Genomic DNA, 25813 nt, shown 5'->3' with positions numbered 1-25813 from the left:
AAGCATATTGACTTAACGGTATGTTTATTTCTCAACTGTATTCTAAAAACTACTAATGAAAATGAATATTTTTTTTTCAGAAACAGAAACAATGGAAGACAACAGACTAGAAGCATGTAAACAAGTCTTTGTCAGCACTGGAAAACATTTATGACTCGCACTGAAAGTAAAAAGAAGAAGTAGACGATGTGCAGTGCACCAAAGGTTTACGTCTTTTGACCACAGGGGGCGACAGGTTCAACCAAAATAAATCTTTGTGGTGGCTTTAATGTCTTTAAATGGCAAATGAAATCATCTCCTTCTTCTCTTCTGAAATGTCCTCTGAACCTCGGCTATAAATATCTAGATGTTGCCGTCTTCTGGTTAGTTCCTCTATTGAAGAGTGGTGGCAAGTTTCCTGTTTTACATTAAGCTTCCCATCATGAGCTTGAATTTGAGAGATGTTCCTTCGAGGGGATCGACTTGCCCGCAATCACTGTTTTCATAATTCTTATGCCTCAATTAATTGAGCGAGTTTTTCAGTGAAGCCGGAGGGTAAAAGCAGGTGGCACCTGTGCTCGGGTGAGGGGGTCTTTGAGGAGGTGACGCAGACCACAGCAACCACAAACATGCGTGCAGGAGTGCATTTGTGTGTCGACATACATGAGTTGTAAGATGGAGGAGAAGCAGAGAAACATGTGCTTTTGGCTGCATGTTCCTCCCTCGGTGAGCACACAGGAAGTTCAGTTCTCACCTCACTGACTTTAGTCAGTCGGAGGCCTGCAGAGAGCATCATTAAGGCTGTTTATCACCATCTTGATCTCAACACCTCACCTGAGCAACTCAACCAGCTGCGGAGGAAAGTTCATCTCTGTGTGCCCGACACTTGTGGTTCGGCTGAGTTGCAAAAAAAAAACAACCAAAAAGTGTTTTTTTTTTTCTGCTGATGACGAATCTCCTTAATGCATGTTTTGAAGGAGGTGTTAACAGCAAGATAAATAGGAACTGATACTGCCAAAAGTACTAGATGTCAAAAGTGGTCATTATGATTAGAAAAGAGGCATTTTTCAAAGGAAATGGCTGCCTACTCATGATTCAGTTCGTGTATTTCCCCCACCTTTACTCTTATCATCCCAGAGATCAGCGAAGGTGCCGTAACGCACTCGAGGGCTCAGAGAGATGAAAGATCATGTGGGTTCCTCTCATGTTGCTTTGCTTTGATCAGGATCACTTTAGTGTTGTCCTAGTTTTGAGTCGCTCCGACCAGACAGAGCACAGTTTAGTAATCCTTTCTGCAGACTGGCATTCATCATTTCTTCTGTGTTTACCGTGACAGAGGCAATGGATTATTCTGCTTCGGAAAATGCATCCGCAACGTACAATTCTACATTACATAACCCTGATGAAGTTCAGAGAAAGCTGTCTTTAGAGTTGTTACTTGTCATTTTGCAGTAAGTTATGTTCATTTTTCCGGTTTTTGGATCACATGAACAGTCAAGTCACGATATACACCACTTTTACACGTTGGGTTTTTGTTGAGTACTTTCTTGGTTTTTGGTTTTGATGGACAGAAAATTAAGATTCATTTGCATCCTTTGATGAAAATGTTATCTCAAGTGACTTCCTGATCATTTATACTGCGTCAATACTGCAACAAATTCCCTGTAAATAGATGTTATCAGGATTAACGTGTAATTTCGGTGCCGATTATTATAATAGCGGATATAATTTTTTTTTTTTTTATTGATAGAAAAGCTGAAAATAGATGGGACACAGGTTGAGACAGAGGGGGAGTGACACATGACAAAGGGCCCCAGGCTGGGACTCGGACCCGGGGCCGCCGCAGCAAGAACAAAGCCTCTGCACATGGGAAGCTATATAATCTGTTTTATAGACGTTTGGACGGCATGCAAAAACAAAATGGTCAAACTAAAAGGACAAAAGTCAAGAGAGAGTCTGATGTTTTTATTGTGTTTGTGTGCATCTGTGAATTTGTTTCAATATCACTTGTAGAATTGGTGAATTGCGAAGAGTCCCCTTTCATCATAAATGCTTGCCAAGGGGAGTTTCTGGAAATCCACAGACAAGTCAGAAGTTTTTTCACGTCTTTACGTCTCAACCTTTCCGTTTGTGGGAATCAAATTTTCTGTTTCTCTCTCGTGGCGACACTGTGGGTTAGACTTAGGCACAAAAACCACTCTGTTAGGGTAAGAAAACAATCATCATGGTTTGGCTTAAAACACTTGTTTTGTTTGTCAGGCTCACGGATTGAGATGGTCCCACTTCCTGTGATAACATTTCCACTGCACCTTGAATAACACCGGGGTTTTATCGCCAGCACAAAACAGATGGAGACATCTCCAGCAGTCCTTAAAAATATCCAGTGGTGTGATTCAAACTCCAGCCGCTCGTTTGGCAGCCTTGTTGGTTTGTAATAACACCCCGCCACCCTTCCTTCCTCCTCCTGCTGCATGTGGTTGATAAGCATAAAATGTGAGCTCCATATGTCATGAATGGTGCACGTCGACCTTTGGATACTACTGAGAAAACCAAACCAAACAGACTATCCTTTGGGTGATCGGGCTGAATGAAAAGGGTTCAAGAACAGCAACTATTTTATTCTTTTTAAGTAATCATGCTGCCATACAAAAAAAAAACAACAAAAAAAAAAACAGGGTACTTGTTGGTGTCGATATCAACAGCTGAGGCACATGTTTTGTTTTTGTGGCGACATCCAGAACAAGTTATGAGGAGAGCGTGAGGTCAGCTGCTGCCTGTAACCTCTTCTCGTCGACACCAGTAAACAGTTCCCTCCTGTGGAGAGAGAGAGAGTGTGTGTGTGTGTGTGTGTGTGTGTGTGTGTGCAGCACATCATGCTGCATGTTAATTCACAAAGATCATTTCTGTCTCTGTATAATTCAAGATGAGCGACTTTCGGTAAGAAGCATTCGCATTTTCATGAATGAACCTGAGAACGGCTCATGTCTGCAGGTGTTTTTCTGTCTCGTGTCTTTTGCTTGGAAGCCGCTTTGTGACTAATAGCTGCAGTTGAGAAGGAGGGTCTTTGGTTATTAGGAAGTAAGATAATATGTCAAACTGAGAAACAATGGTGTGAAATGAAAATCTGTGAGTGGATATTTCGGTAAGGTTACGGTTTGATGTGAAGATGTGCTGGCAGCCCTGTGATGATGCAGCTTGTTCACTGGGATTACATGTTGGAAGAAGTGAGACATTTAAACCTGATGGTGGCGCCAGATGACTGAAAGTCTGAGGATCATCACAGTTTTGAAGTCTGGGCTTAAGGCATGTTTATCCTCAGTCTCAGCCTTCTTTCTTTTCCTGATGTCTCCTGTGTTTGGTCTCTTTGTGTCATGTGGGATAAGAATGCACATGTTTCATTTGCCATTTTGAAAAGGATGTGTTTATACTCATGAGAAGGGAAAAGGCAGGGGCGACCCTCGGGCATCACACTGGCCAGATGACATTTGCACAGAGCAGTTTTAGCCTCTCAGAGTCTCATAATTTCACTCTGAAAAACATCGACTGTTAGTGGAGCAGACTGATCTGTGAGGGGAAGTGTTCCTTCTGTAGTTAATATTTTTATTGACATCTCAGCTGTAAAATCTATCAAGCAGGTGTTATAGATTTCAATAGAAATGTATCATTTAGCAACCAGAGAGCCCTTAATTTATTCTGAGTGGATAAATGAGGTCGAAATGAACTTAAAACGTGACTCAAAGATCAATGACCGCTCAGTGAGCTGTGTGTTTGATTTCAGCACGTGCAGGGAAGGTTTGCATTGGTGTTTGAGTGAGAAAGAAAACGCTCGTCAGTCATTCAGTCTATTAGGTCATTATAAGTAATTATAAGTCATTAAGCTCACTGGCAACACTCCGCCCCAAGCAAATACATACTGAGCCTTGCCAGACCGCAATAAAGTATCATTTCTAGTATGCGGATGTTAAGCAAGTACAATTCTTACCGTGTTTACCATCTTGGTTCATCATGCTAACATTTAATGACTGGCATTAAACACAAAACAGCTGCAGCTGATGGGAACGCCATTAGTTTTGCAGATGTTCAGTTATAAACAAAAGTACTGGACATATTACAATTAGACTCCAACGAAAAAAAAAGCTGGGACACTGTAGTTCTTCTCACTTGGTGTTTTGCAGGCATCAACATGTTTTTGTATAGTGGACCCAAACATGGTACTCAGTCAGATCACTGACTTCTGATTTAATTTACATCCTAACATTTATTTTTTGCCCAACTTTTTCAGAAATGGGGTTGTAAATGAAAAGCTATTGATGACAAATATCTGCATCTGCATCCTCATGGCGGCGTTACAGGAAGATTCAGTAATTAAAAGATAGTTCACTTAAAAATGAAAACCTAGGATCACTGTAGTTCATCCTCTGGGCACCATGAATGTCCATATGAATTGTCATGACAATCCATGTGATAGTTGTTGAGATATTCAGTCTTGACAAAGTGGTATACTGACCGACACTGTCAAAAATACCTGAGCTGAGTGAAATACAGAGTCGTTTATAATGCCACAATCTCAGCTTCCACCCTTAAATCTCTGTTCGCTCCAGTAGTCTTATTCATGTGCTCGGAAACAGAAAGCCTTGATGCAGAGGTCGTCAGGGACAATTTGACATGCGGTGGTTCTGACAGCGGTGTTGACTATAGGGAATGGTGAGCAATGTCAACACTTTCTCAGCTGTTGACACGTCAGCGAGTAAATGGTAGATGAAGAGCTGGCTGCTTATAATGGCTCAACACTCAGTAGTCTGTTAACTCTGTGGAGCTCGGTGTACCTTGACTTAATGCGGCAGATAAGGATTGTAAAGAGGAAGCTTTTTAAGGGTTGACTGCATATGGAGATCAGGGTTCACAGTGAGGCTAGAGGGCTGCATGTGCTGTTGACTGTAAGCTTGTTCTAGATATAAGTGGTTCAGGGTTATATTCTTCATTATATTTAGGCTGTGTTCTTCTATAAGTTTTGTCTGTAGATATATATATATATATATATATATATATATATTCATTATTTTAAACTGAGGAGGACACGATGACAAAAACAAAAATGACGATGACTGTTTATGTTTATTTAACCATAAATTTACCATTTGATAATAATAATGGTTATTGTGAAATTTTATGTTCTTAAGCAGTCTATAAACTGTCAACAAGTTTATTCTAAGTGCTTGTAAATGTTTTATAATCTAACAATGAACATGTTTATGAGGCTATCACGCTTTATATTCTTTTTTAATGTTAATATGCATCATATAAAGACTATTATCCATTAGATAATGCTTAATAGTGGGACCCTAACAGAAAACATTACCCAAAAACCTCCGCTAGTAAGGTTCTGTATGGCCAGACAAGTGACTCAGGTTATTTGGGCCAAGCCTCAAGCAAGTCCAAAGTCAAGTCAAGTCACAGGCTGTGTTTGGTAAAGTCGAGACAAGTTAGTTAAGGCAAGTTAAGTTCCAAGTAAACATTAACAGTGTTTTAAAACATATAATCAGCGCAGACAGACATTTGAATCATAAGACTCTTTATCTCCCAGGTTATCTCAAGTCATTTATTTTATTTCAAATCAAGTTCCAAGTTATGAAAACAGTAACCCGAGTCCACATCTCTGGGTGGGGCGACCCATGCAAAGTCAGCTTAGAACTCGCGGCTGCTCATAAAGCTTTCCACTGTGGGAATTGTGCCCTTCCATGTAAACACAAATCTATCAGCTGAATGAAATGATTCATGTGGTGGGAAGTCTTGAGCAAATATTGGCAACCAAAAAGATGAACTCATCATACATGGGTGTGGAGGCCTGGGATCTTCCGTGACAGTCAATCAAACTGCAAATTTGTTAGCAAAATTTGGTTTAATTTAGATGATTGAGGGGACGAACGCTGCAAACAATGTTTTTATCTTGCTAATTCCTCCTGCGTGTTGCATTTGACTGTGTTCATGACATCAGTGACAACAAATCAATCCTCCATAAATAATGATCCATGCAGCGAAGCACTCCCTCTTGGTTACGGTCGCTCTGATCCTCTTTCTTCATAAGCCATTACTAAATGTTCAGATATGTAGCCTATGATTACCATCCGGACCCTGCAGACTGAGTGCATGTTTGAGATAACAGGGCAAATTCCCATCATTAAAGCAATATCCTTTGGAGACTTACAGTCATTGCAGACATTGGTGAAAGAGGGCCCTCTAGTGGTCTCTCCGTATGCTGAGCTCCTGATCTGCTGCTACATGTGGGATGATAATACTATGGTACAGCTGGTATGCAGTATGCACAGAGATGGGGTGGCTTAGCTGGGAAGTGCAACCAAGTGAGGACAAATACTTACTTAGAAGATAAAACTGCGTAATCCTTGTAACCAGCAATCACTATTCTAGGAAATGTTGCAGTTTACATTGTCAGAGGGATGAGAGACAAAGCCATAGATATCGAATATATGTGAGTGAACAGATGTTGCCCATGGAAACAAACAACAATCACATCTCACATTACAACAATTAAAGATTGTATGGGTATCAGCAAGAGTAATTTCTACAGGCTGATATATCTTTGCCTATCAGACATTTTATTTGTTGTTTCAACACCTGCGGACAGTTTTCTGCCTCACATTCACGCAATTCTAAACATTCACTCCTGGAAAAGTTACCCGTGAGAGCTGAACCCTGGAAGCTGCCAGGGCCTGACTGACTTACTCAGTGGCACTTTAGTCATTTAGAAAGAAAAGACTTGAAGTTTCTGCTAGTTTAAGTTTTGAAGAAAAAATTATCATAAGTAGTATCTGTTAATATTTTTTTCAAGGTCAATGAAAGCTTCTAAATAAAGCAAAATAGTAAAAAAAACAATGTAAATCAAAACAATGATGGAAGCTAGAAATGGTAAACGTACTTGCTCAATATTTTATTGAAAACATAATCATATATATGTATGAAATTGAATATAAATGTAAGTATATACACATATATTTTAAATTTGTACAAAGAGTAATTGAGTACAATGGATGCATAAGAATAGTGAGTTAGATAAATAAAGTTAATTGAAAAGTACAGTATCTAACTCTGAGATGAAGGGTGGTAGTAATGTAAAGTTGCATAAAATGGTAATACCCAGGCAGAGTACTACAGTATTTGATTAAATTTATTTTGTAACATTCATACATTTCATAACTGCCAGATAGGAGCAAAAAGTATAATATCTGCCTCTGAGGTGTAGTGGAGTAGAGCTAAGAGTTGCGTAAAATGTAAATACTCAAGTAAAATACAACAGTACTTGAGTAAAAGCACGTAGTTGCATTTTGTCCCAGGTGACTTTAGCTGTCAGATAAAAGCAGTGGAGTAAAAAGTACAATATTTCCCTCTGAGATGTAGTGGAGTAGAAGTATAAAGTAAAGTAGTTTCACACTACTTGAGTAGATGTACTTAGTTACATTCCACCAGGTGCTCTGTGCATATAAACGTCCCATCGAGGCCTCATACACCTGGACAGGGCTCATCATTAATGGCCGCCCCCTGACATGACCCCCCCCTCCACCACACCAACATGTAGACCTGATTTTAAACGGTCTCTGTTTGGTTTGGCACGAGCCGCGCTCTGATTGGCCCTCCCCGACACGTTGTGGGCGGGGTTTATTTTGGGCTGCTCGCGGCTTCAGTTGATCGTTTATGAAGTCAGTGACAGCAGCAGCATGGACTCACGCTGCCTGGGACGCGAAGAGCGACTAAACCCTAACAGAGCCAACTTTTAACAGAAGAGGAGACCTTCAGCTAACTACCAACTCGATAATTGAGAGTCCCGGTGAATATCTTAAATATCACGCAGACTTTTTTTTTTTTTAGACGGCGTCGTGACTTTTTGTTTGTACTCGGTCGTATCCTTTTACGGGGCTAACGGCTGATAACGAACATGAACTCACTGGACAGGTGCATTGACAGGTTAATTAATAGCTTCGCGTTGTTTTGACGCCTGAATGGAGTCGTCTTTCTGCTGAGAGATATTAAATTACTCGATAATTGAAACAAAACAAAACAATGGAGGAGAGTAATTACTTGGAAAGTCGGTCGTCTTCGTCGTCAGGCTCGCGCACCTTGTCCGAGGGAGAAGAAGAAGAAGTGACCTCCGTGCTGAGCATCAGAGTGTCCGCAGATGGAGATGATGGACACAACTCTGACTTTGAGAGCATCAACGAGGAGGACGAGGACAGGAACACAGACACACCAGGAGCGGGGGAAAGTGAAGATGAAGACGAAGACGAGAAGGTAAATACGCACACACACACACACTTCGCTATTAGTTTGCTTGACGTGTGTGTCCATGTTGAAGACAAGAGTGCAGAATTACTCCTTACATTAATCCCCTCTTATACCAGCCAACACATATTAAGACAGTACCCTCATTATCTTTCCCCTTGCTGTCATGATATTTGCTAACAAACACCTGCATGAGCTTCTCACATGAGCTCACGTGTAATTTGGTGCACTTCATCAATCTTTTTTTGACTTCATACGCTCTATTAACAGCTCACACTCATCATGCAGCCCCTCAGAGCTGCACTGATTTCTGATTTGAGTCCAGACTCATTCAAAGTCTTGTGGGTGTTGGTTTTATGATCCCCTTTCCAGTCAGGGCTACAGCAGATGATTATTTTAGTTATCGACTGATCTGCAGATTATATCTAATATCATTTGATTTGACTGTGAAGTGAAAAGAAATTGTAGATTTGTTCTTTTGTCCAACCAACAGTCCAAAGGCTCCTCACTTAAAAAGAAACGCAGGAAAATCTTCCTGTGTGAGGAGCCGGACCCAGCCAGTGTTTGACATGTTTGCTTGAAGAATGGCTGAAATGATTAATCGATTGTCAAACTTCTTGCCTATTAGTTTTCCAATCAGTTCAAATTTGCAGCTCTATTTTATGTATGACTCTTTCATTGAAGTTGCAGAAATGCGCATCTGATTCTCTGATGAATATTTACCTGGAAATCCTTGACAATACTTCTACCAATCCTCTATCATTTCATTCATTGGCCATCCATTTGCTGCATTGGAAAAAAAAAACTGAAATTTTTTAGAACTTTTTTCCAAGTCCTTCTTCTTTTTCCTCGTCCAAACAATGATGTTAGCCACACAGGACTATATGTTTTGTTATTCAACTTGAACAACAAGACGGTCTTTAAAACCTAGCTTCAGATATTGCAGTCTAATACAACAGTCTTACATCCCTCCTTCCTGACGGTTTTAATGTTGAGTGGTTGTTGAAAATTTTCCAGAGGTGCTGACTCAACTCAACAAACTCAATTTATTGCTGCTCATTTAGGCTGCGTCATTAAGGGTAGAGCTGCATTGCTTAATCATCGAGTTCTCAATTGTTAACTTGATGGACAATTATTTTTATAATTGATTTGAGTAACTTTTAAAGGAAATATAAGTAATAATTCTCATAGTCCAGTGTCTTGAATTTGAACAATTTGTGGGTTGTTGACTAAACAAGACATCTGCCATAGTTGCAGCCATAAGTAAATTCAGCAGAACCACAAACTGCAGCCTCCAAACGAATCAACACCTCTCCGAAACAAGTTCAAACAAATCTGAAAGTCACAACCTCTCTGAGGGCATGATGTATTAACGAGCTGTTGCATCAGACTGCATTACTTTAACAGACAGACGATTTGTTTCATCCAGATTGTAAAATAAGATTAAATGATGTAGGAAGCACTGTCACACCAGCGGTAAGTGTTGCTGAGTGGCCTTCTGTTTTTTTTTTGTTTTTTTTTAAAGATGAACAGTTGTTTATCTTTCCGACAATTTGGATGTTTGACTGTCATTGTTAAGAGGCATGAACTGAGGCTAGCCCAGCTCTTACTGTAGCTATTGTGGTGTTTATTCAGGAAACAGATGTAGAAAATGAGGAAGACAAAATTCATGTCTCAGCCTTTTAATTAACACTTGACATGGAAGCTTATGCAGACTGGTTGGACTGGCTCATTCAAATGTGTGACAGGGTGTGCTGAATAATTCAAGCCCCTGCCTGACCTATAAACCTTTTTCTAAAATATTATGTCATGCAACATGTCCTCAGGCTGTAGGTGCGGCTGACTGTCATCCCTTTAGAAAGTCTAATCTAAACAGAGGGGAAATATAGAAAATTGGGCAACTTTATCCAGCTGCTTCTCCACACCTTTGGCCTCAGAGTTGCCAGTCCCAACAAGGTACAACAGTAGGCAGATTATATGTCCTTTTTGACATGACACATGTTTTGTCATGGACGTTGGAAATGCACAGACCTGCACAAGGGGACAAATTGCAGTTCCTGTAATGGATATTACCCTGTTTCCCCATGTTATGCCAGTTGAATCAGTGTTTGTAAGCATATCAGACTCACCCCTGGAACATCTCCCCCGGGGCGGTGTCATGTTTGCTAACAACACCAGTGCCTAACTAATTTGGTTTTGTTGAGTAACAGTTTGACAGTCCATTAATTTAATAGAGCTGAGATGTCACAGACGAAGGAGCTGGGCTCATATTTCATTCGCTCTCACAGTGAACTCTACACCATTTAAATTATACTGCTGTATATTTGACTGTAAAACAATGTTTTTCCTCCTTTTGGACTACAAATATAAACCTTTATATGATATATGATTAGCCCTATTGAGACTGAGATCTTTATTTCAGGAAAGATGAGTGTCAATAAAACAAAAATTAAAATGTTTAATATTAATCATAATAATTGAAATAATCTGATAATAGTTTGGAGACATGGCCTTGAAATAATTTTGTAAAGTTTTTGGTAAATATCAACATTTCTGACCAAACAGACTCATTGAACATCAGGGCTAAAGCTATCGAATATTTTTAGAATTGAGTAATCTACCATCGATTAATTGAGTAATCTAATAAAAAAGATAATTGTGCGTTATTAAACACACTACTAAATAATGAATAATGAAAATGACAGGCCTGTTAAATAGACCAAGCAATTGGCTTTTATTCCTGGAAAAAAAACATATAGGTATTTATTCCAACTCCAACTCTTGGCTCCAAAACTAAGCACATTTATTGCATTGAAGTGTCAGCTGACATTGCAGACACAAATAAATAACAATACAGTAATGTTAACTTACTGTGGAACATGTATAACATGTAAAACTATGAACCTATTAATAATGTCACAAGTAGGCATATATGGTGTGGTGGTAACCTAACACCAGGAGTAAGGGTGTGTGTTTGTTTGTGTGTGTGAGGGAGAGTGAGAGAGACGAGATGAGGGTGTGCAGGGTTTCTGTGAAGTCTTAAAGTCTTGAATTTGACAATCTCAATTTTAGGCCTTAAAAAGTTAATTTACTGCTTCCGTCATCGCCTTTTTTTGTTGTTGTTTGGAGGAAATGTGTTGCTAAGAGTCACAGTTAGTTCCGTGTGTTCTTCTGTCTGAACGTAAGTGGTATTTTGCCAACAGTGTGGTCGGAATTCTGGAAAGACAGCATAATCTGGCAGAGGACCCTCAGATTGGGCACACTCGGTGTGAAAGTGCTGGTGTCACACTCAAAATCGGAAGAACACCAGTTAGCTTCTAAGAGTCTCCAGCGAAGTTACGTAATCACACACTTCTGTATGCCTTTGTCACCAGTTCCCGGTCCAAGTTCTGCTCGACCCGAACTCTGCACTGCCTCTGCTGCCCCGCAGTCAAGCAACATTCAATCCATCTTTGGCCCAGCTACGGCGTTGAAAGCAGAGGTGCTTTCGATTTTGAACTCCGCGTGTGTGAATCATTGTTGACGTGCTGTTGTGGTACGCCAGTTCTGCTTCGCAGTAGACACATTGCACTTTATCTTATTTTTAAGTGCGAAATTATTCTAAACTTTGGACATTACCTGTCTTTTACGGATGGTTTCTTGGCTCTCTGGCATACCACTAACTCAGTTCTAATTGAAGTGTGTGTGTGTTTGTGTGTCCGCAATAACAGTCGGTGTGGAAAAATGACCCCTGAGCTAAGCAGGCCACATGACGGAGATGACAGGAATCTAACGAGGCCTTAAGGCAGAGATTTTACTTTGACCATTTATTTGAGTTACTCGAGTAATCGTTTCAGCTTTATTGAATATGTTTAATATCTACAATTTAAAACCCTGATTACATTGGTACTTTCCGAGCCGGACCAGAAAACAAATGAGACGGCAGCTGAAGGTGCTGTCTAGACATGGTAAAGATTCCAGACCTGACGCTAAAGTTACCTAACATACTAATATTGACAGAAAAATAAAAATCTCACCTCAAGTTCTCGCTGAATAATAGAAAACCTGTGTTGACCACATCTCCCCAATCATCCAGAATCATTTAACCTTCTGCCTTTAGTTTTTTCTCACTGCAACAAGTTATTACAGCAAGTTGTTGCACCTCGCTAATCTCCATTTTGTTTATATGTGCTTCCCCATGAGATGAGGTGTGAGCCCCTCTTCAGTCTGCAGAGCCATGAAGCCAGAGTGTTTCATCCACAGCTCAGTTCAGTCATGCTTTTGACTGTGGATCCATTGGAATCAGAGTGTGGAGTACACTGCAGTCTACTACAGATCAGTGTTAAATCTAGGAACCTGCAGCACCAGATATGTTCCACCCCTGAAGCCAAAAACTGATGTTAAAAATAGATTACTTTTTGGGAAGCACTTTTATAAAATGATTACTTACATTGACATTACATCCCAAAAATAGTTGTGCTAAAATTAAACCCACTTCTAAAGCAAGACAGCAGCATGTATTGGATTAACCCTGTGCCCTTCTCGCCTGGACTCCTTGAAATGTCAGTTTGATGTTAATTTAAAACCAGGGACTTCTCTTACACCCGTCACAGAAGAGGAGCTGTAATCTGACCTGTCATACGAAATGGACGGTACAGGCCTACAAAGTGCCACAAAGCAGGTCAGATGATCCAGTTGTAAAGCTATAGGGTTAATCAGGCACCCTTAACCCTTGACATTTGTCTTGCTACTGTAGTTAAAGAAGGAAAGTCTTCCGAGAACTCACCACGTCACCCTTCCAGACTTGGCTCCGTGCAGTATTAGGAGCAGTGAAATACTTACTACGCTGGTGGAGTCTTCCCCAATGTTTATATGATTCTTATATTCACAATAATTGAGTGGATCTTAGTCCGTTCCACATATCTTGATCTGTCCAGTGTCATTAGCAGAGATGGAGAAAATTCTCTACAGTCAGGATGAGATTGTCCCAAACATCAGTCTCTCTTACATGCACTAGATAAAATAACAGAAATGAATCCAAACGGGTAGTATACAATCCAGTTTATCAACAGATTTTTGTTAAAAAAAAAAAAAAGTTAACTGCTACTGTCAATAATACTGAGATTAGTGTCAATATGGAAATATTGAGATATTTATATTACATTTAAGAAAACAGTAAATTGAATAATCAATTATCATTTTACCATGTATAAGTCATTTTAGACAAAGTTTATTGTTAAATTGTGAAATATTCTGGCTTCATTACATCTCTGTCACAGGTGTTTGATAACCACATGTATATAATTTCAATTATGATGATACTTCTAACAAACACTCACACAGTCTCACACACTGCCAGCCAATGTACACAATCTGTCAGCGTGTTATTCATTGCACTCCTTATTTATATACGTCCTGCTGCTTTTATAGCCTCTCATAGCCATAAATCCTGTTTTCTATACTTTGTCATCCCCACCTATCATGTTGTATAAACAGACTATGGGAATTGCTGGTTGTGTTATGTTTAATCCCACCATTTCCTCTTTGGGTTAGGGTTAGGCTTTTGTTGTATTTCTATTTATGCTGCTGCAACAACAGAAGCATTTCTCACAGTAGATCACCTGTCTTATCCCACATATTTCAGCCTTAAATCTCACTGAAATGAATGCTCCCACTACTTTATGATAAGTACTGAAAACTTGACGTGGGTAGGTCATTTTGGCACAGATGAAGGCAGATTATTCTCAAGAGAACACCTTTTCCCATTCTTCCCACATACCAGCTTTACTCCTTCAGTTTTGATAATGACTGCAGATGTTTTTGTGGTAGATGCTTGATAATTAGCTGGATTATCTTCAACACACACAGAGTGAGCAACAACATAAACCAAATGGTTTCCTCTGCGGTGGGGTTGGATGGAAAATGTGTTGCATCATGCACAGCTATAGTAGTTTTTGTTCTGTTTTGTTTTGTTTATACTGATCTTGAAGCGGCTAAGTCCAAGACTCTGCCCAGACTCTGTCAAGTCCAGACTCTGTCAAGTCAATCCAGTCCTAGACTGTACCTTGTTTCATGAAGGTCACAACATATCATGATGTGTAAAATGTTCTATGTTGAAAAAACATCTGGTATTGATCTATAATTTGATAACACACTGTGTAGTTGGAGATCATTTACAGTGATTCTGTCACTCTCTAGCTGTGGTTTCAATGTGTCTTATTTCCCTGTTGTTGACATTTTGACAATGTTAATTGCTGGGGTGTTGTGTGATGTTGCTGCCAAGCTCATTTATTAATGTTAAGTCAGATAATTTACTTTCAGCTCCTAAATTATTTATAATAATTTGTAATGTGTAGATATGGAGATCTGTTTTATGTTATTGGTTAGCCCTCTTAAAGGTGCACTATGTAGTTTTTGGGAAATAAATCAGAATTCAGAGGGTTATATTTTCAATATTAATAGGCTAAGAAATATTTATTTGATGAATACATTTCCATAACTATAACTTGGATGGGAATTGCATCTGCAGAATAGTGTTTGAAGCTGGCTACTTGGAAAGGTCCTGCAAATGTTTAAGTTATACACATTAAAACAGTATGACATTGTGTTTTCCTTTGAAGACAGTGTGTTTATTCAGCCATTAAAATCTATCAATGAAGATTTTTCTCTCCTGATTTAAATTTTCTTGCCCCAGAACTACGTAATGCACCTTAAAGGAAATAAGCCGTACACTGCTCTTATAGCCTTGTTTTTAGCCACAGCAGGCAGCAGTTTTCAGGAAAAAAGCCCTAATAACCACCTGTACAGTACCCACTCAGTAACAGTAGATGGATACGGCTAGAGATAGCAGGTAAACATCACGGAGCATTAAGCAGATAAAAAGCATATAAACATATAAACAGAGCTAAAAGAGTGAATATTGGACTCACATTTATCAGGTGACCAAAAACAAACAAAACTCCAAATCAGTGAAAATGTTGCGCTTTGTCTGCTGGATGTTTTAGTGAGCATTTTTTCTAACAAACTTGACTTGAAAGGTTTTTCAGTGTTGTGTTCCCAAGTTGTTTGCTTTGCCTTTTTTAAAATCACACTGAATATCCATCTGTTCATGTGTGAACCAACAGGCAGCTGCTGTTGACCAATAGATTCAACCCTATGTTTATCCATGCGTGTGAATTGCACTGTATGACGTACTGTATGGAGCAGTCAGATCATTTACAACAGGAGTGCACCAGCCAAATAACAAATTGCTTCCCTAAAAGCCAAATCAACAGTGTTAGAAGGCTGTAAAAACAAGCAGTCAACCCACATACAGAGATACAAAAACCAGAAAATGACTCTACTGAAATGAAATCTCTTTCTCAGCACTTCCCTGGTGAGCAGTTTGTTTTGAACAAACTGGCACACTCCTCTGCTGTGAGTAATGAGTTTGTTCAAATGGGAACCAACCATGTGTGACACTTGGCACTCAGCAAACTGCATTAACTGGAAGGATTAAAACAACTAGAAAGGTTTGTTGAATTGGAGCAGCTCTGTTTAGGTTAGCAGGACACTCATTTGTCACATGAAAGACGTGTTCATTTGGTCTGGCGGTGTTAAACACACAGGAACAGCTCCTGGAGAGAGTTGTTTGTTTAGAAATGTCTGTATGATGAAGATAAATTGTATTTTATTTAAATAAATGGTGGCTGATAGAAATAAAGCCAAGCTTGAACTCAACCGGTTAGATTCACACTTCACAATACCACTATATCCACCAATACCACAACCTACTACCTATTAAATTGTTTCCAAATTTGAGCCCAAAATCCCTTTTTAAGGATTAAAATGTAAGATAAACACATTTATTTAATCTATTCATCCATGTCTTTCAAATGACGTCAAAACACAATGAGATTATTACAAAGTTTGAGAATTTCAAGAAAGAAAAAAAGCCACAACAATTTTTAAAAAACCTAATAAACCCTATAACCTCTGCCATTGAGTGCTCACCCTGATATATTTCAATATTACAAAAAATACAACATCCTGTAGATTGTTATGCTTTGGCACATTTTTTTTGTCCAGAAACTGACAGTCAGCTAGTGTCATCTGGGCTAAAAAGCAATCTGAAGCTATTTTATGGGGCATTTTATTGTGACACATCATAAGATAGAATCTCTTATATATAAACAATGGTGAAATAATTGCAAGTCTGCTTTTTGGTCACTATACTGTGTAGTAAAATCCAGTGCCGTTTGGGATAATGCCAGTATTTGATGAGAATTAGACAAAAGTTGCAGATGGTGTTGTTCTCTCATAGAGGTATAAACGTCTAAATATTAAGTATAAAATGCTGCAATGGGTCGGCAAATGTAAGTAAAGTATATGTGGGAAACAATATGAATTGATTTACTTTGGAGTGGAAGGACAAGTTTGCAGCAGCGTTATCATGCAGGAGCATTTTGAAGCTGTCTCCTTGCTTTCTAGGTATTTTTATAGGTAACTTTAATTGAACTGTTGGCGACCAAATGATTAATCTACAACCCAAACAACTCTGTCTACGAACTAAACTCCCCCCACCTGTCGAGTTCTCTTTTGCAAAAGTTTTAATATCTATCTACATGGGCTGTGTAATGATGATAGTATGTTCGAGATGAGGAGTTTGAGCTTCACAGGCCGGGGCCAAACCACCAAACCCTAATTTTTGTCATTGTTGGAAGGAATCTGGCAGGCCGAAACAAAGTGATTCTTGCAAGAATTGTTTTCAAGGCATCAGCTGGCCAACGGTTGAATCATCGTGACAGAGGTATCCAACATCCCCTTTGTCTTTCACACTTCATGTGGAGGATGCTATGTAGTGTACTGGTGGATTAGATTATGGAAGATGTGGAACATTTAGGGCTTGGCTTACACTTTGGGCTAAAATTGAGAATGTTTCAGCCTCTGTAGCTTCGGTTTTGACCGTTTTATTTTAAAGCGTTTCTTCCATGTCCCCTAATTCTTATAGAAGTGCAATACTGAATTTCTCGAGTATCCTTTAAGGATTAGATCAGTTTTACACTGTACCAGAGTATCTCACTGAACATTTTGAACAGTGTCGGGGTCAGATGTGTTCACAGATCTTGGCTGTGTTTTCTCATCTTATGCAATGGATTGCTGTGCCAGATGCAGAAAGAAGTTCATTGTTTTATTGATAAAGATGAGTGTTTGAATGCCAGGAATTGCACACTGATTATAAAAAATTTTGAGTTTTCCTTGGTAAAATGTTTGAGTTGTGTTCATGATAATTATGCTGCATTCAAATTAAGGTATTGAGTATTTTAGGAACAAGAATAGACAGGTTGGCGGGTGAGCTGTGGTTGCAGCTAGGTGGAGCAGTGAAAAACAATGACTCAGGTAGCACACAGTGATGCCAGGGCTCATTTTATATTTCACTGGAGAAAAATTATGGAATTTAGTGATTCGACTAAGATTGTTGAGCAATTTCTCAATTTAATCCTTAATTTTAATCATTCAAGTTAAACCTTTCTGTCATCTGTCTCAATCTGATGTAATCCTTTGGTTTATTCTATGAGCGCCTGTTCCCTGAAGTTGGAGGGGCAACTGTCGCATATTGCATCAGTGCTTACATGTGCATAAATATTTGCTTCTGTTTGACAATGTTTAACTCGCTCTCTGTGCAGCAGTTTTGTTCCTGTGGCGTGCCACTAAATAAGCAGCCATTTATTTAAGCGGGCAGCCAGTCAGCGTGATTAGAGGGATGTCCAGTGTCACTGTATGCTTTGTGGCTAAGAGGATTAACACAATCTGGTTAAGACCCTTTTCACTCCTGCGTTGGAGGGAGTCTTTCCAGGATCCATCTTTGCTTTTTGACTTTTCTCTTTCCTGTCCTTTGTATGCGCGCACGTCTGGGTTTAATCTACACTGTCTGTGATGACTGCATTGTTGAGGTGATACAGGAGCTTAAATTTGTTGTTGCTAAAACAAGATGTCTCTCGGTCGGAATTTACCTGTTGGTCACCGCACTCCTTTGGAGGGACGCAAGGTAAGAAAGTCCAATGGTTATGGACTGGATTAGGAAGAAGGGTTAATTTATTTTATTTCATCTCAGTTTGTATGTAAAGTGATATTGATTTGCTTTTGTGTTTTATTCCTCCCAAATGAACATAACTAGATATATGTCACCATATTTTTAAATTTGGTTGTGCTGTGAGTATATTTATATCCTAATTTGGAGTGTGTTAAGGAGACAAAAAGAGAACATATTTCATGGTTAACGCTAATTAATCTTAAAACCACCAATGCATACTTATGTGGTTTCAACCAAATCAATAAGAAATAAAATCTTATTCTTATTTTATGAATGAGTCATAATAGATTGTCATGTAGTTGTAAGCTTTTATTAATGTTTATCACAGTGACAGTTCCTCCTGTGGGCACCCATGAGTGGAGGCTGATGACAATACAGTAAAACACGAAATTCAGACTGCAACTAAGGATTATTTTCATTGACGATCAATCTGTTGCAGTTGAAATTTTGCTTATATTCAGTAGTGTTGTAGTGCTTATAAATGCTAATGAGTTGGCTTTAAAGTTAAGTGTGGATCTGCAGGGATAGCAGTGTGTGGGTATATTAAAACTTCCAGCTATAATTAAAATGCAGCCTGCAGTGTGGAAGTAGTAAGAAGCTGATGTGCCAAATCAAAAGCACAACACAGCACCGGCAGTCACAGAGAAACAATCTTGCTTTTCTTTGTGGCCAAAAAACAAACATGTTTCAGCTCGAAGTCATAATCAACACAGTCAGACTAGCTGAAATGGCAATTCATGCATATAGGGGAAATCCAAACACCAATAAGCAAAGAGCAAACACTGTTTCATGACCAGATCCATCCATGAGTGAACCCCCAGAAATGGCCTCTCCTACAAAGAAAGTTTGAACACAATCATTAGAAACAACGTTGGCAAGTTTCACAAACTGAAAGCTAGTGAATACTTAAAACTAAATGCCCAAGACCAGAAACATTTTAGCTATACAATACAAGTTAATAGATAAAGATTCAATAAATCAAATTTATTTACTGACCTCCAGCAACACATTATTTCAGGTTCAGGTTACTTTATTTGTAGCAGTGGATTTTCCTTGTAGTAGAGGACGAAGCATCCACCTTGGTACACATTTTAAAACCAACACTGACGATAGACAAGGACAATACAACATCATAAAATCGCCCAGGGCTCCCCTTATCAGGACTGAAGAGAGAATGAACAATAACAGAACACAAAAATAAACAGACACAAAATGAATAAAGTGAAATTCTGTTGAAAAATTAACTCTGTAAACTTGGCTTGTAAAGTGTCTGTGGAAATGTTGCTATGACTAATTCATCTAAGTAATAGTCCCTGGAACAAAACAATTTTTAGCCGCATTCACTCTTTCCTTTTTTATATATATATATATATATATATATATATATATATATATATATATATATATATATATATATATATATATATATATATATATATATATATATATATATATATATATATATATATATATATATATATATATATATATATATATATATATATATATATATATATATATATATATATTCCTGCTCCAGATGTTGCTGAAATAACTTTCTCTAACTTTCTTATTGCAGAACTCCGAAACAGCTGTTCACACTAGTTAGGCTCAAATCTGATTGCTGTAATCAAAAAGGGTTTGTCTCAGTATCATACTGAATCACACACAGAACAACTCTAGTGGCCATGCAGCCTCGTAGCTCTTCACAGTCACAGTCTCTTCATAGACTGTCCTTGGTAAATGTATTACTTGAATTCTTTTTATATTTTTCATGGCGGAAAACCCAGATGCTCATCATTATCAGGATGTAATCAGTTGTTCTTGCCCGAGCACTATCAGTACAGCAGCTTTCATGGAATGCATACATGAAGTCTCTAAGGCACACTGCTAAACTGCGGGAAAACCTGATTTACTTGAGGAAATGATACATGGTTTAATTCTTTACATGCTAAAGATAAGGAATCCTAACATGGTCAATCATATGAAATTGGAGAAGGAAAGAACTGCTGTATTTTTTTTTAACTTTAGCTCATGTCAACACAGGAAACTGAATTCCCATGAGACAGCAGAAGAATTCAAATACCAAAAGCCAAAGATTTTATTTAGCTAATAATTGGATGGTAAGAGAAGAGTGTCCATCGGGTGACTGAAATGTGGAGTACCCTGTGGAGACTTTTGATCGTGTGAAGTTGTTTGGATTTGACCTGAGAGACTTTAAAGTGTTCTGTTTTCCCCCCCCAAGTAAACATTAAGATCCTCGGTTCAGAGAGCAAGGGAAGAGAAATTCAAGCTTGACTGGAATTTGGGGAGAGTTGAAGAAGACAGATGTTGGGTGACAAGGTCGGCCAGAACATAGTTTAGCTTTACTGCAGTTGACCCTGAGAAAGCCAGTGATCAACATTGTTCCCTATCTTACAGACATGAAAGCATTGCATGAAATGACCATCACATTATATAATCACACCATGGGGCTGTTTCAGGGGTCATGTACTACTACATGTGCTACTACAGAGGAAATGTCTCTGTATTCACTGTGTACAGGAACTGCAACAACAGCCCTGCTCCGTATACATTTCTTCAACCAGCTGACCGTTTGCTGAACAGTGATTGTCCAATCATAGCTTAGCAAACAGTCAGGCATGGCAGGCCTGTCAAGCTTTGGATACACATGCCAAACCCATGTGCATGGAGCAGTAGTAAGAGCAATTTAGTGACTTTGGAGGATGATGTATATTATTTAAGCTTTCTAAAACACAAGCGCAAAAGTGTAAACTAACGTACTACCTGGAGAGTATAATGTCCAAGGCCAAGGAGCAAATAATGAGCTAACTAGATTAGTTTGTGTCGTATCACTGCATGGACGCCAGTCCTGGATGCACCTAAACTGTAGTAGCTCTGATAGTTATTGGATTTGGTGAACTTCACACTCCAGCAGATTCAGCCAAACTCATTACCTGGGTAATCGTTACATTTGCCAAAAACACTGATTAGTCCTCCTAAAAGCCTTTTTTGAAGTGTAAGAGAGGAAACGTGCTATTTGTAAACACAAATAAGTATGTTAGCTATTCTGTGAATGGGCAGCTTTTCTGAACTGGCCTTTTTAATCTTGGACAAACTTGACATCGTTTGACAACAGCTGCTTTCATATGTCTGTAGATATGGCTTTTAGTTTATCTTCAGAAAATGCCAATATTGAATGGGGAAAAATAACAACTTTGAAGAGGCTGAACAAGGTTGAATTGCCTGGTTAGTTGATGACATTTTATGTTTCTCTATGAAAACCAAGCCAAACTGATAGAGGAGGGGAAATTCTTGAAGCTGTCTCTCTATAACAATGCTCGGTTGAGTTTGTGAATTTGTGTGTATGAAAAGTGTGACTTCATTATTACCCAACATGTTATTCTAGTTGAGAAGGATATGATATAGAAACAATGGCAGGGAGACCGATGACTGAGGTAAGGTGCAATGCCTCTTGATGTATGGGGTCTCTCTTCCTGTTTTACTGTAAACGCAACACTCATTGTGTCGTAGCAACGGCCGAAAGACACTAACAACAATGTGTGCGCCCTTGTTAAAGCTTCCTTTCATCCATCTGAGTGAAATGATAAACAGCACTTCCCCACAGACCCTTCAAAGAGAATTAATATCCCGAGGTGTGAATACATTTGCTAATTTTCTCTTTGTACAACTGCTTTAGGTTTGTTTTTATAATGTGGAAATCATGACTCAACCTCCTTCACCCTTTGTAATGCAGAAATTTGCTTGTTAGTGTACCATCAGCTGTTATAATTATTGCTGACAAAAGAAGCAGGAAAAACACAGATATGGTGTTGATGTTCTTGTACTTGTGTTGTTTTTCACAGCCAAGCCTAGTGGTCTGGTAGCGTAGACCTCATGTGAACACAACAGAGTTTTCCTTGGCTTGGACTATCAGAGTATTTATCACTTGACCTTGGGGACAAAGTCCCTGTGTGCTGCCTTGCTTTTTTGGCCCTTTCATCCTTGCATTTGTCCATGGAGGATATATTCAACGCTTCCTGCTGCTCTATCCTTTTGTTTCTCAGCTTGTTTGGGTAGCTGTGTATGTTTGTGTATGTACCGGTGTAGTAAAGCATCTCCTCTCTGTAGCCAAGTGTCTTTCCTCCACCTCCAGTGTAGTCTTTGTAGTCTTGGCTGGTAACGGTCGACAGTAGGAGTAAAACCCCTGAGTGTTTGCTCTCTGTCTTATCCACAGTGTACTGGAACTGTTCCCTCTGGGCAATGATGGTGTGGTGACTGTCTGCATTTACTCAGCCCAGTCTCCATGATGTCATGGTAGCAGTTAACAATTCTGTAAACCAAGATACGTCCAATTATCTATGTGTGTGTGTGTTTTTTTTAAGGAGATCTGTGGTAACCAAAAGAAGTATCCTGAGCCAAACCATGATGTTTTCCTAACCCTGACCATGTCAGGCTATTCAGACCATTTTCTTGATCATTTTACTAAAACATATTGTTTGGGTTCATTGTTTTACCCCTTTTTGTTGTAACAATCTTCTTCTAATCTTGCACTTCTTATATAGAATCCTGGTTTGTTGTACGGTATCGAATTGCTCCTCAATGTCTGCTGAGTTAATGTATAACATACATCACTGTGCCAGGGTCTTTGTCTCTGCACCTTTTATTTCTAAGTAAGCTGTGTTCAGTCTTTGAAGCTTTAGACAAAGTTAGCCAGCTAGCTATACTGAGAACAATAAGTTAAGAAAACATAAATAACAAGGCATAATTTGAAGTAAACACAGTAACAGTGACTGGCAGCACAGAAACATTGCCACCGCCAATGCAACGGAGTATCTTGGGTTTTCCTAACTGGGCCAGTTTAATAAAAAAATAACTGATAAATAAAATAAGCTGTCTGGATACTATCGTGACCACTGTGATATTGACCCGTACTTCTTTCATCCCTCCTCTTGCACATCATCTGATTCCCTTTCTTCTGTTCCTGGCCTTTTTCCTTTTTCTTGCTTCCGTTGACTCTTTAATAACAGCCTTGTATTGCATCATTGCAACATTCGGTGGTTCACTGACAGCCTGAAGTTAACTTATTAACGTCACTATATTCAATTCTGCAGCTCCTCTTGGCTTTTACAGAGCTTTATAGTGAGTTTTAGCTGATTGTTTTTCTGTCAGGGTGGACTTTACCAGTTTTTGTTCAGACTCACAGCTCTCATAGTGTTGCATTTGACCACAGCAGGCAGCTGTTTTGAGCAAAAAGGCTCTAAACACCCACTGTACACTATCTGCTAATCACCAAACAACAGACAAATGACAGAAAAGCAAGTGAACACAGTGAAGCATTTTGAAGCTACAGTCACAGATATTTCCCTCACTAGTTGATAAAGGGAGTGAACATTGGACTTTCTTTAAAGGTGCCCAGAATGGTGACTCCAAATGCTAACGTTGCCCTGTAACTGCTGGGTGTTTAAGTAGGTTACTGTTTGCACACTATTTTGACATAAATCTTAACTTAGGGTATTAGTGATGAGTAAGATGCATTATCTTTATGCATTGAGAGGGAGAGAAATATTAATAGGCGATTGTATAGTGTGAAATGTCACGCTAAACGGATACTGTGGTTAACATTGTGTTGTGTACTACCACAAGGGGATCAGGATGCCACAATGTGCAATCTTGAGTACAATCAAAATGAAAGGGTTCTCTTGTAAACACTAGACTCAGTAATCTCAATAGAAAGGGTGATGAGGTAACAGCAAATAAACAAAAATACACTGACATAGATATAGAGTCTCTCTGTGACACATTTCATTCAGTCTAAGGTTGCCTCATCTTTCAATTGGTAAACACAACTGACTGTGTGTGTTGTGCAGCCGACCTCCTTTGTTTCACTTGTTTGCTGTCTGTTCTTTGCTTTGACAACAAAGACTTGTTGGTACTGTCTACTGTGTGTGAGGCTCAGGGTGGAAAAGAGGATGGGGGAAGGAGGAGCAGGTCAGGTTTGATCTTGCTCTCAGGAGCTGTGCGTGGCTCTCGGCTGCAGGGAGAGAGGAATGGTAGGTGAAAGGGCACTGGCTGCTGCCAAAACTGCAACGTGCGTGCTACCCGCTGTGTGCACACAGTGAGCGAAATAAAATTGGCTTACTGCTGCGCTCTACATGTAATCAAATAGGCATTTAAAAGGCTGACACCCACTCTTAAAACCACTGCAGATGTTTTAGTTCAGCAGAAATTTGACTTATATTCTCTCATAACCGAACTTGCTGTCAGCTGTCTTATAAGTTGCTTAAATTGAGATATGCAGGAACAGGAAATGTGGGTTTACTGATTACCAGACTGATCATTTTTATTGGCTTAGAAGCTCAGCCAACCAAATATCAAATGAAACTCTAGCCAGCTCTGGCAGCCCTCCACAGTTGGCTCAAATTTCTGTTTTTCTTGCATGACCAAGTCAGGAGGATGAAGGCAAAAGGTTCCAAGGATTACAAGGCTGTTGTGTGTTGTGTTTATTCTTGTCATATTGTTCTATATAAATAGGCACTAAGAATATGCCCAATTGTCTTAACTAGTAGTTTAAAAAAAAAAAAAAAAACCTTTTCTGTATCAGATACTGCTCCTCAGGTAGCCCTGTTTTTACCTTTTTTTAAATATTGATTCATTGATATTTTATGTTTGCATAGTCTAGTGAAAAGCAAATGTCAGACTACAAAATGTTGCATGCCTAAACTTCAGACTTTGACCGAGCACACAGATGGCATGATAGCTGCTTATCTTACTTCCTTTTATGAGTTGAAAGTCATCTGACGGTGATAGTTAACACAAGCTTATCTGCCTGTAAAACAACTAACAAAATATAAACATTACTTCTTCTGGCGTACATCAGTGCTACAGGTATGCAAAAGGCCTCAAATAAAAGCACTGCAGATAATGTCTCTGAAAAAGCCTTGAAGGAAAGATGATGAAAGGCAGTGGAAGCTGAAATATATGAAAAAATACTTTTACTTCCTCTGGGGTGTTGAAATGGTACACGGTCATTTGATAGAGCTACACAACTCCTCGTTGGGGTCCGCAGAGTTGAAGCATTAAGGTCATCATAACCTGTCCTGATACTTCTGGCTCTAAACAATGCGATTTGATGATGCCGCAGTATACAACTGATTGACTCTAAGCTGCTTATAAAGGCATTGCTAGGTTGTTATTTGTTTGCTTCAAAATTACATAACAATCCGTCCATTACTTATTTCATTTGGATTCATCTGACTATATTTGCCTTTAACCAACTGGAGAGAGCTGCAACAGCTGTTTGAGAATTCAGACTTGTATTTTGTATGTGTTACTAAGTGGAGATTTATATGTGGCTAAATTAATATATTTTCACACCACACAAACCAGTTTCTACGTAGATATAATTAGAAGTCATGTCATGAACTCATGGAACTTTATAGATGTGTACTTAAGATCAAAATGAAAGCTGAGTTCTAAGAATCGTGTGGT

At 39.0% G+C, this 25813-nt stretch overlaps 1 protein-coding gene and 2 long non-coding RNA genes across 10 annotated transcripts in view; 2 read left to right on the top strand and 1 right to left on the bottom strand.

The window, feature by feature from the left end:
- Window positions 1-7671: 7671 nt before the first annotated feature.
- The window catches only part of mast4 (microtubule associated serine/threonine kinase family member 4), a 99964-nt gene continuing 81822 nt past the window's right edge, over window positions 7672-25813 (top strand). For 6 of the 7 annotated variants that reach the window (XM_037116415.1, XM_037116413.1, XM_037116412.1 and 3 more), the window contains exon 1: window positions 7673-8280. In XM_037116415.1, coding sequence (XP_036972310.1) covers window positions 8053-8280 — 228 coding nt within the window. In that variant the 5' untranslated portion in view covers window positions 7673-8052. Of the gene's footprint in view, window positions 8281-25813 lie in introns of all 7 variants that reach the window. The other variant, XM_037116414.1, reaches the window with a different exon arrangement.
- On the top strand, window positions 9923-14447 carry LOC119029548. Its single transcript, XR_005078023.1, has 2 exons — window positions 9923-10227; window positions 11646-14447. It is a non-coding gene; the product is annotated as an uncharacterized LOC119029548 (long non-coding RNA).
- On the bottom strand, window positions 18673-25763 carry LOC119029547. 2 transcript variants are annotated; one of them, XR_005078022.1, is made up of 5 exons: window positions 24515-25763; window positions 23258-24356; window positions 22425-22655; window positions 19319-19425; window positions 18673-19155 (listed from the first exon to the last, which is right to left on the bottom strand). It is a non-coding gene; the product is annotated as an uncharacterized LOC119029547 (long non-coding RNA). The 2 variants fall into 2 exon arrangements; XR_005078021.1 differs by having other exon boundaries at window positions 23258-25763.

This window comes from Acanthopagrus latus, chromosome 12 (genome assembly GCF_904848185.1).
Source record: "Acanthopagrus latus isolate v.2019 chromosome 12, fAcaLat1.1, whole genome shotgun sequence".
Taxonomy (NCBI): Eukaryota; Metazoa; Chordata; class Actinopteri; order Spariformes; family Sparidae; genus Acanthopagrus; species Acanthopagrus latus.
The sequence above is the reverse complement of the archived record's forward strand: the minus strand, read 5'-3'. Positions and strand labels throughout refer to the sequence as shown.